Genomic DNA, 12075 nt, shown 5'->3' on the forward strand with positions numbered 1-12075 from the left:
AAACCTACTCCACACAGCATAACGCTGCTGCTCTAGCCCCGGAAGCCGGACACAGGCTCTCTGCGAAAGGAACCTAGAGAACTCCTAAGCCACTGTACTGTAAATTTCTCTTGTAAAAAGCCTTTTCCTGACAAAAACACCAACCTTTTTCCTGTTCCTCGCCATGGCCTCTGGAACAATGGGCAAGAGCATGACAGAAACTGAGAAAAGCGACATGTACGGTAGTTACCCCGACGCTGACACACTCACTGGAGCCCAAAGGACTTCGTATTCAGACGGAAAATCAATTCTGTGCCCCCCCTAGGGAAAGGAAGAGCACTCAAAATGATGGATCAGTGTGTACTTTGGACAGCCTTCAGCTGCTGTCGTCTTTCCAGGTTCCGAAAGGCTCGGGGAAAGGTGAAGGCCTATAATCAGTGTGACTGTCGGGACCTCATACAGTCCAATAGTTGTTTTACAGTATCCTCTCCAAACCACTCTGATGAGATGTTTACCTCAGAGGAAACAGCTTTAGCTGAACCCTCTGTCTTGATTGCTGGCACATTTGAGTGGTAAATCACCACCGAACACAAACGCAAAGAGTGTCCTCTTAAGGATCCAACCCTTTTCTTCCAATTTTGGCCTAAAATGACACCCAAATCTAACTGCTTGTAGCACAGGGCGGCAGGTAGCCTAGTGGTTAGAGCGTTGGACTAGTAACCAAAAGGTTGCAAGATTGAATCCCCGAGCTGACAAGGTAAAAATCTGTCATTCTGCCCCTGAACAAGGCAGTTAACCCACTGTTCCTAGGCTGTCATTGAAAATAAGAATTTGTTCTTAACTCACTTGCCTAGTTAAATAAAGGTAAAATATATTTAAAAAAATAAAATAGCTCAGGACCTGAGTCAAGGATATGCATGTTCTTGATACCATTTGAAAGAAAACACTTTGAAGTTTGTGGAAATGTTAAATTAATGTAGGAGAATATAACACATTAGATCAGGTAAAAGATAATACAAAGGGAAAAAAACATGCATTTTCAATATATTTTCTCCATCTTTGAAATGCAAGACTTAGGAGTCTAGGCTCAATTTAGATTTTGGCCACTAGATGGCAGCAGTGTATGTGCAAAGTTTTAGACTGATCCAATGAACCTTTGCATTACTGTTCAAAATGTATCAAGTCTGCCCAAATGTGCCTAATTGTTTTTTTGATACATTTTCAGGTACAAAACTGTGCACTCTCCTCAAACAATAGCATGGCATTATTTCAATGTAATAGTTACTGTAAATTGGACAGTGCCGTTAGATTAACAAGAATTTAAGCTTTCTGCCTATATTAAACATATCTATGTCCTGGGAAATGTTCTTGTTACTTACAGCGTCATGCTAATCACATTAGCGCACGTTAGCTCAACCGTCCCGTGGGGGGGACACCGATCCTGTAGAGGTTTAAGAGAGCGCAGGTTTATATTCTAACCAATGACAATATGGATAGAAAGTCACACAAGTAGGTTCATCAGCACATTCATATTTGTGTCTCTTTCTCTCTCGCTCGCTCTCTTTCTCTCTCTCCCCCTCACTCTCTCACCCCTCCCTCCCTCCCTCATACTGCATCAGATATTGTTTACTCACTAGGCTGAGTTGATCCTTCTGGCCCAGTGTATGATGGACAGACAGTTGGCCAAGGAGATGCATAATGGACTGATTATAGATGCTGGAAAGTTAATTCTGTTCAGCTAACTGCCAGGCATCTCTCTCTGTCTCTGTCTAGCTGCAGTGCCATTGTAAATTAATTTCCATGGACTTGGGCATGGGCCAGGGCCAAGTTTTCCAATGTTGTTATTATTATTATTATTATTATTATTATGAGCATTAATACAGCACAGTCATGTGATATGGAAAGCATGTGCTAGTGGACAGAATAAGCAGAGGCATGGTTTTCATCAGAGTGCTGTTTGTCTTCATCAGAGTGCTGCTTGTCTTCACTTGTTTTCCATTAATTGTGATAAAAACAGGCAAAACATTGTGTGCTCTGTTGTTTTTGAATGGCATTGTTTACAGTGTGTCCAAACTGTCTATCGATTGTATCTGTCACAAGGACATGTGTTGGATATTTTCCCTTGTTTTCTTGGTTGGCCAGGTGGGCGTAAAAGTGTTCGACCCTGCCCTTTGTTTTGTAATGGGATCTTAGCTGAATCGTGAGTTTGTGTTGTTACATTTGAACGGCAACAGGGAGGAACTCTTGGCCCTAATGGTTACTGAACCATGGAAATCACTACAGGACATCAAACAATATGGTTATTGTTTCTCTCAGTGCCAGAGTTCTATTTCAGTTGTTGATGTCTTGGACTCCATGTTTCTCCCTCACTGCGGTCATAGTTTACAGAGCCGTTCTGTTTCCCTCCCTCCCTCTGTTTCTCCTCCAGTCCTGTGCCCCATGTTGTGTCAGAACGGAGGGGTCTGCATCCAGAAGGACCGCTGCCTCTGCCCACCAACCTTCACTGGCAAGTTCTGCCACATCCCTGTGGCCACTCCCTCCACCAATGACATTGAGAAGCTTCCGCGCAGCCCCTCGGTGCTGGCCAGTCAGCAGCTGCTGACCCAGTCGGAGTACATTCTCCCCCTGCAGAGCCAGCAGCAGAGCCACAGTCAGCCCAGCGGTGGTAAGTGTGACAAGGCCAGCCTCATTGGTGGCAGCGGTGGGATCTGAATGGTGATGAATTGAAAAATGTATACATTAGACACAAATCTTTAAAGCAGAGTCCAATGTCTCTAGTGAAAGAGCCTCTTCTTGACAGTAAGACTAGGATAAAAACGTAAAATAGAACTCTAGAATGAGCACAATGACAGCTAATTCTCTGCATATTGATGGACTGATACTGAAATGAAAGAAAACAGCTTTTTTTTTAAATGATCAAATTAACCATAATTAATTGCCTAATAATGCATGACAAATTATGCTTACGTCTGACATTTAGTCATCTGTGGTTTGGCTTTGAGTGTGCAAAAATGGTCAACTAAGGTTCACGCGTCACACAGTTACATAAAGTGTCTTTCCTGTAGATTAATTACGTTCAAACTGCACCGTGTGTGCTGCGCTAAAGATGACAGTTATACATGACTGTTTTCCCTTGGCCAGTGCTCAACACTTGAATTGTACCTCTCGGTGCCAATAGGTAATAAGCCTTGAAACACGGACAGCAATTCCTCTAGGTCTCTGAGACGTTCACAATCACTCATTTCCCATTGTTTTAACATCATTTCAATGCATATGAAAACACTCTGATTCGGCTACTTACGAATACTTGCTCTCACTGACTTTCCAAATGTGAATTTTGGATGTTATGACAGCCAGATGTTTCTGACCAAATTGAATCAGTTGACATACAGTACGCTCTTAGATGGTGAAGTATATTTGTACAACATGAAGAAAAGCCAAACACTGACGTTTCCATGCATGGCGGTATTGAAACCCTGGAAAATGCACGTCATCATATTTGCCAATCTCAACTAACTACGCAGTTGGTGAAATCTGAAGCTTTAACAGTTACACAGCAGTTACAGATGGCACTTGTTTCAGGATACAGTATGGTTGGTAATCTTCTGCTGCCTTTGAAGATTTTATCATAAGAATGTGACCCTGAGCGCATGTGTATTTATCCATGCTCTATAAAGCTCAATGACATCAGTGTGGCTTGTTTTCGCTCCAAGGGGGGGTGGGAGGGCTGGTGAAACGCAACCAAAAGTTAATGACATTGAAATCTAAGCAGTATGCTGAGCTCATACTAACAAATGAAATGTCAGGGTCAGTTATGTTGACGAGCTGCTTCTACAAGTCCATGCTCTATTCCAGGACTGGGAGAGCGTTTTGGGAGTGGAGATCTGAGGGCTTACACAAACTCACTGAGGAGGCCTACGTTGAAGTGGGGTCTTAGACTTAGCTGACCTGCCAATATAGTACCACAGTATGAGTCATAATACCCATAAAGCCTAGCGGTCAAACAAGGAAATGGTTCCAATCATTTTTTTCACCATTAATTTTTCCCATAAGGGATTTTAGAAACACTTAAAATAAGGGCTGTGTTTAGTGTAGGCTTACTGTGGCGTGAGGTTTTGATAACTGTGTAAATCTCTCCAGGACAAGGTGACTTTTATCAATATATTCACCTGTATTTTACCCCCCAAAAATGAAATGCTAATTAGCTGCTAATGTGGCTATCATAAAGAACAACAAATGCCATAATGATCTGGACGAGACTGATGAATCGAGGCAAAGGTAAGGATCTCTGGATTAACTATCTAATGTTAGCTAAATTTAGTGATTAATAAATTGGCTACATTTCTTTAAATTGACAATTATGTGAACTCTCTTGTGCAAGTTTTAAATTGACACAATACCTGTTAGCAAAGGTGTCAGCCAGAGAAGATGTGCAGGAGCTTGCAGGGTTTTTGTAGTCTTGCATGATGTCTACTTTAATGCTAATTAGCATTTTCAAATCTGAATATATTGATGTCACCTTGTCCGAGAGAGCTTTACAGGGTTATCAAACATCATGCCAGGGTAAACCTTCACAAAACAAATGAATAGTGGAAAAATGATTGGAATCATTTCCCTGTTTGATTGCTAGGTATTATGGGTATTTTGATACCTACACTGTGGGGCTCTATTCTGTAGTGTTCATCATAAAACATCTTTGTCCATGCACATCTCGCAAATCCACTTATATCAGCAATATACTGTACCTCTTTCTGATGGCAATTTTGCTACACTGATATTTGTTCTAGTGCAGCCAGGACGCTTACATTCTACTTCCTTGGCAACTTGTGATGCAATTTAGCATCACAACCACAGTTTGACAACCATCAATTGTACCACCATTTAGGGCTATGCAGCCTGTGGTGAATGTCATTCAGTCATTTCCTCTCTTCGCTTTAGGAGGAGTGTTTGAATGTTCTGTTCATCTCCTTGCAGCTAACCGGCTAACTTTTCATGCGTGAACCTTGTGAGGTCACCTTTATTTTTTTGCGTGAAAAACATACAAAGGACACCTCTGTTGTGCTGTCAGGACCAGCTGTGAGGACGAGGTCGGCCATTGCTGCAACACTGGCCCGTATGACACGGCCAGACAGTGTGAAGTAGTGAACAGGCAATTAAAAACGGGAATGAGAACCACAGTGTGAAGTAGTGAACAGGCAATTAAAAACGGGAATGAGAACCTACGTAGTACATTTTGTCACAACTCTAGTGGGGTGTAGACAAGCAGCGAGTAAATTCCAAATGACCTCAGAGTTAGTCTATGAACGGCTATGGGGATACCCTGCAGGGGTGAGACAATGGGATTGCTTGTTAACCACGGAGAACGGACGCCTGAGACATGTTTGGGTCCAATTGAGCTTCTAAAATCCTCAGCACGATCATAGAACAAAAGACCCATTTGCACTCTCATTGTTTTGGGGCAAATGAAAACACAGTCCAAACTGCATCTGTAAACGAAACATTGTGTTGGCTGCATATCTCCAGGGCCCAGTGTAAACGGTTGCGTATATCCCTGAATAGTAAACCAGGTGCTATGGCTCTGATATTACGGATGGGTAGGAAGTGAAGACTCCCAAGGTCCTGGGTCTTGATTTTAATTAGCCTTGTTCTCCGCGTTCTCGTTTTTTTCAGCCTAGAACAAATCGTGCACAACAGTTCCTTTAGCATAAACAGATCTGGGACATTCAGTCACCCAGAGTTAACTGATTATCTCCTTGCCTTTTTAGTCTGTAAATAAAGCCCAAGGAAAGGTTGCGGTATGAGTAAGGGTTGGGCCTTCCGCTCAGCCTGGACCTCTTGGCAGTGTAGTAGCGACACCGTGGGGGAAACGTTGTGACAACCTTTCACTCCAGTCTCTAAATGATATGAGGCTGCCATCATGACTCACAGTAATAGCATGTTTTAGAAGAACAACCACTCCATTTTCAGACATACAGGGGCGTGGATACCCCACACACACCTTCCTTTACTATAGCAGATCTTATGATCTGCTATAGTAACAGGGCTTCACACTAGCTTCCTAACAAATTAAAAATATATACTTTTGATTTCATCTTTATTTAAACAGGTAGGCCAGTTGAGAACAAGTTCTCATTTACAACTGCGACCTGGCCAAGATAAAACACTAAAGACCGCAATTCAATATTTACCTTTGAATTTCAACCACATCAAAGACCGTGTCATGCACCAAAGGCACCTCACATACATGGCAGCTCCCATTCATATCCACTTTCTTAGTTAGCCGTCAGCACAAAAATGCAAAGTCAATCATTCAGCGGGTGGTAAATGTGAACGACCAGGACAGCGTTCAAGTGAGAGGTCCATCATAGAATGACCTCTGACCCCTGGAGGCACAGTGGGTCAGGTCATACTCTGTGCAGAGACTTTGTGGAGTCAGCAATGTTTGCTAATGCTAACCCCCACTAGCTAACCCCTAACCCCCTCCCAAGTGGCGCAGCAGTCTAAGGCACTGCATCTCAGTGCTAGAGGCATCACTACAGACCCTGGTTCGATTCCAGGCTGTATCACAACCACCGTGATTGGGAGTCCCATAGGGCGGCGCACAATTGGCACAGCGTCATCTGGGTTTGACCGGGGTAGACCGTCATTGTAAATAAGAATTTGTTCTTAACTGACTTGCCTAGTTAAATAAAGCTTAAATAAAAAATAAATTAAACCCCCACTCTTCTCTCTCCCTCCCCCCAGCATCTGGCTCATCCATGGTGAAGGTGCGGGTGCAGCACCCACCAGAGGCCAGCGTGAAGATCCACCAGGTGCTGAAGGTGGGGTATGGGCCAGGCACGGTTAGGGAGCAGTCGGAGACGGTCACCTGGTCAGCAGGCCTCTCGGGGGCCAGCACCAGTGTTCTGCCAGGGGAGAGGGCCGCAGCCACAGCACCTAAACCCAGAGTCCAGACCCTCCACGATAACTCCACCTACACAGAATCTTCTGTGTTCAAGTACTGCTTCAGGGAGGTCCGCAACGGCCAGGTGAGACGGCCAGATGAATTTCTTCTACTATTGATACCTACAGATAACTGCCAAAATAAAGGAAACACTTGAGTAAATGAGGGAAACAAAGTATATTGCAAGCAGGTGCTTTCACACAGGTGTGGAATTAACATCCCATCATGCTTAGGGTCATGTATAAAATGGCTAGAAGGTGCATTAAAGCTGTTGTGGTGCCTCATGGTGGCCCAACATCCTATTAAGACAGTTTATGTTGGTGTTTCCTTTATTTTGGCAGTTACCGGTATACATGTCATATGCATCAAATGATGTAGCGAAGTCTTAAGCAATCCAATAGAAATGGGTGGCATCTCTCATTGTGGTTGTGCCAGTTTAAATCCAATGCTCTTTTGTTTCTCCTCTACCCCCTCAGTGCAGCTCACCTCTCCCAGGACTCAGGAGTCAGGACACCTGCTGCCGAGGGATTGGACTGGCCTGGGGCATCAACGAGTGTGTCCTATGTCCCCCTAACACAGGTAAAAGACCCCCCCCCCCCCACCCCGCTCTAGTAGTCACCTGTCCTTTCCCAGTTCTCCTTTAAACTGAACTTTTCTCTTTTGTCCGTGTCCCTCTTCTCTTCCGCTACACTTGTACTCTCCTTTCAGTCTTTCTATCACAAAGGGGGTTCATCCTTTTTCTCCCATTTCTTGCGTAGATCCCCACCACCACCACCACCATCTGTCCCCTTTGTGTACCTACCCCTCATCTCAAAGCCTATCATTGTATACCAGAAACAAATGGGGAGGTCACTGCTGATTAGTAATCCCAGGTGCAACAATAACAAATTAGTTATCTGTATTACACTGATCATATGTACTTTGTTTTTTGTTTATGTATACATATGTATAGCTGATGGAATGTATTGTAGATGACACCTGTACCATGTTTGTATTTTGTATGTTTGCGGAGTGACACTTAAATACATTTTTCAAAAATGTATGTCCCGATGCTACAGTATAGTGGCTACCTTACCAGCTTGTTCTTGTTAATCTCACCTTCACTACCTTATTCACATTGACTCTGGTTTTTCAAAAGACGGGAATGCTGTAGATTGGAGTGGAATTCCTTTTAGAAACCTTAAACCAGATGTCACGACGGTTCTTGTTGTCTGAAATGAAATAAGAACTTCCGTAATATCACATTATTAACCAGTTATACACAGCACATAAAGTTGTTATGTTTTACTCCAGACCTGACTAACCTGACTGGAATGTACTTTTTTCTTAGCCATATTTGTCCAAAAGTTGGCTTTACCCTCTCGCCTTCTAGACCATATCAACATCATGTCAAAAAGTAGTGAGCTAATGTTCTGTTTTTAACTTCTTTCATCACCGCTAATCATTTTAACAGGAACCCAGACAGCCATTATTCTTTTTTAGGTAACTCTCCTCAGCCATGCCAGTGAAAGAATGTACTTACTTGTTTTAGATAGCAAAGCCCAGAAATCAACATGGTCTTGTTTGTATCTGTTCCTGTTAGACTAACAGGGAATTCATACTATTCCACAGTATTATTGTTGCTATCAGTAATGGACATATTATGTAATAGATTAACTCCACGCTTAGCCGGAGCCAGTAAGAAATATATAGCATTATGTTGGGTCATTGATAAATACAGAAATACATCACTGGGCTGTTTTTCTCTCTGTTCAACAGTCTTGTAAATATCATGGTTTTCCTCATATTGATTTAGACTACGATGAAAACCTCATCAATTCGCAATGTCTCCCTCCTTGCAAACAACTTCCCCAAACATTCCCATAAATAAATGGTTCATACCAAACAATAGAGGCCTTGTCCAAAACTCTGGCCTGGGATCACGGTCGTTTGAAGCACTAAGTACTTTCAACTTTCCATTTCCTTTGAGGAATGTCCTTTGAATCCTTACTCAGCAACCTCAAGTCACTTCACAACTTCCAATTTGTCTCCCAAGCCTGTAAAGGTCCTCCGAATAGAGCTTTGTTGGAGGTGAGAGGAGAGACAGCTGGGAGGGAGATTGTTAGCAGACAGGTGACCAACAGTGTGTGATTTAGGCTGCCAACAGTCCAGCAAACAATTGGGAGTAACATAGCTAGCTAACTCGCCGGAGATGGGATTGTTAGCCAATGTTAGATGAGGGGGTTTTCCACTCTAAACTGACGGTGAGTCGTCATGCTCGTATGGTAAAAACCCTTTATTTGCTTCGCTTGGTTTAATTGGCCCAGAACGCTCCGGTGTATCCCATGGCTCCTGTATGCTTGGCTCTCTCTCTGTGGTGCTACATGCTGCTCGTCTTCCATGGTGGGATCAGGGACTGTATATACAGTACACACAGATTGAGCACTAAAATAATCTGAAATCTCGTCCAGGCTCTGCAGGAGAAACATAGGCAAGAAAAGATTGGCCCATCACTCTGGTTGTAGATACAGCTATTGGCACTACATGACTAGGTATCCCCTTTCCCTTTACATCAGTAGGGCTCACATACGGTCTCTCGAGTATTGCTATTTAATCATCATTATGTGAATTGCCTTTTCAGGAAATGGAGTCGATGGGAGCTGTCCGGCTGGATTTGAGAGGATCAACGGCACCCAGTGTGTTGGTGAGTTCCATCTGTAGAATGATGGTGGTCGTCTACAATCTTAGAAAAACGGGTTCCAAAAGGGTTCTTTGGGTGTTCCCATACCTTTTTGGTTCCATGTAGAAATCTTTTGGGTTCCATGTTGAACCCTCTGTGGAAAGGGTTCTACCTGGAACTCAAAAGGGTTCTACCTGGAACCAAATAGGGTTCTTCAAAGGGTTCTACTATGGGGACAGCCTTCACCCTTTTAGGTTCTAAATAGCACTTTTTATTGTAAGTGTACTATCTCAGTACGTTTGATCTCTTTGTGTCTGGAACAGAACTAACCGGAAGAGATGTTTGTTGAAATGTTACAACATTTTGTTTGACAGTATTTATTTTAAAACAAATACCAGGTCAAATAGGTGTCAAAAAGAGGAGCATTGCAATGGTCCATCTTCACAATATGGCCTCTCTCATTTGATGTTTTGAGTGGATTAATGTACAATATCACTTCATCAAGTCAGCAGCTGTCTTCTTAGCTTGTCATATTCCATATAGACTCAGCTCACCTACACACACATAGAAAAGCACTTTGAAGCAGCTCATTATTCAACCCAGTCTTGTCACTTGGCCCAGAGATCTAGCGCTGAATAGTCTGAGACGATAAACTCTGAAACCACGAGCCATGCCTTGATTATCTGCCGCTATGGAAGGGCCGCTTCATCCGTCTCTGTAGAGCCTGATAAGATATGAGAGGGATAGGAGAAAACAGAGCACCCATCTCCCCTGATGGTAACAAGCAAATGCTATCATGCTGGCTATGACTCATTCAGGCCCGTTCAAAAACATGGGATGGCACTCAGATGGGAAATACCAATGTGGTTGCGCTCATTCGTGGTGAATCTGCTATTTATCTGAGAGGGGCACATACCCAAAGGCAGGTCACAGTGACACCATGCCACTTATCCGTATGATCAAATGCACGTACTGTAGTTTTAGTTGACCCACCTGTTCATGAATTGCATATTGTAAAAACATCACCTGTGATTCTTTAGAATAGGATTGGGGATACTGGGATTATACATGCACATTAGTTAGCAGCTGAAATAAATGGGGAGAAAAAAACTACATTGATCTGTAAGTTAAATTCTATAACATAAAGGAGCATATTCACCTCACTAACATGCCTCAATGGATATACGTATTACTGTTATTTGGCAGGAGGAACTTTTTCATTCCTGCATCTATATGGAAACATTTAACGTAATTCAAATGGATTAGGTGCTGACAGGTGATGATGCAAACCATATATGCAATGTTGCCTTTGAATGTCTATTTGTAGCAAGAAGGTCTACAGTGAATTGGGAATGAGTTCAGTTCACTCCTATTACCAAACAGTTCAGTTCACTGCTATTACCCAACAGATGCAGTGTAAGTTAGGCCAGACGGTTGTATAACCTGACTGCTGGAAAACCATTTCTCCAGGAAAAGCATGGAGCCAGATTGTATGAGATGTAATGACAACACCAGGGCCCTGATGCATCGCTCACTCAATCTCCCTAACTCCCTGAGAGTCACACCTTGTGTTATAAGCTGCTACGATATTGATGAGGACAGGTTGGATAAACAGCGATATGTTTATGTTATGGTTTTCTTTTACACTCACGTTGGATGTAGCCAGACTTTTTAGTGTTTCCAAGATTATGATTTCAGGTTGGGGATAGTTCTTCCAAGTTCTCAGTTAAACCCTACAGTTTACAAAGTGTATTTGTTTCACAGGGAATGAACTCTAAGCACAAATGTTTGTCATGTCTAGCCATCCTCATTGGCTTTCAAGTCAGTCACTGTTAATATCCCCAGAATATGAATGTCCTCTGTGACCAGGGCCTCCCCTGCAAGTACAGTATACAGTCTGTCACTCAGTCAGTCAAGGTTCAGCTCTCACTATCAGTGGGGAGCCCTATTATCTCCCCGGAAGATGTACCCTCTTCAGGAAGAGGGTACATGACAGTTTCCTGTCTGTGGATCCTGTGGATGGATGGATGGATGGATGGGGTTAGTGAATAGGGATGTGACCCTGGTGTTTCCCTTCCTAGATGTTAATGAGTGTTTGCAGCCAGGCTTCTGTGAGAACGGGAACTGTTTGAACACTCGGGGGAGCTACAGTTGTGTCTGCAGGCAAGGATACATACTGGACGCCTCTCACGGGATCTGTATCTGTAAGTAGCCTACAGGGCGCTCCGCTCGAAGGAGAGGAAGGGAATACTGTGCTCGCTGTGCCGCGGGGTCTGGAATGAGCAGGAATAACGCATGGCTAAGGTTCTATGGAGCTGAACTGTACAAATCACTATACACACAACCTCACATACAAAAACATGTTGAGTAAAGAGACCAGGTTTAAAAAAAAAAAATAATAATAATTTAATATCATTTCCTGCAATTCTACACATTTTGCCATGGCTTATGCCGTGTTTTATGCTATCCTAGTGTCTCAAGCATTATAACAAAA

The 12075-nt window shown here is 43.0% G+C and overlaps 1 protein-coding gene across 3 annotated transcripts in view; it reads left to right on the plus strand.

The window, feature by feature from the left end:
* LOC106580734 (latent-transforming growth factor beta-binding protein 4) overlaps positions 1-12075 on the plus strand; it is a 68830-nt gene that overhangs the window by 34396 nt on the left and 22359 nt on the right. For 2 of the 3 annotated variants that reach the window (XM_014162079.2, XM_014162081.2), the window contains 5 exons: positions 2408-2644; positions 6724-7007; positions 7399-7501; positions 9543-9605; positions 11663-11785. In XM_014162079.2, coding sequence (XP_014017554.2) covers positions 2408-2644; positions 6724-7007; positions 7399-7501; positions 9543-9605; positions 11663-11785 — 810 coding nt within the window. The remainder of the gene's footprint in view (positions 1-2407; positions 2645-6723; positions 7008-7398; positions 7502-9542; positions 9606-11662; positions 11786-12075) is intronic. The other variant, XM_014162080.2, reaches the window with a different exon arrangement.

The sequence above is a fragment of the Salmo salar genome, chromosome ssa20 (assembly GCF_905237065.1).
Source record: "Salmo salar chromosome ssa20, Ssal_v3.1, whole genome shotgun sequence".
Taxonomy (NCBI): Eukaryota; Metazoa; Chordata; class Actinopteri; order Salmoniformes; family Salmonidae; genus Salmo; species Salmo salar.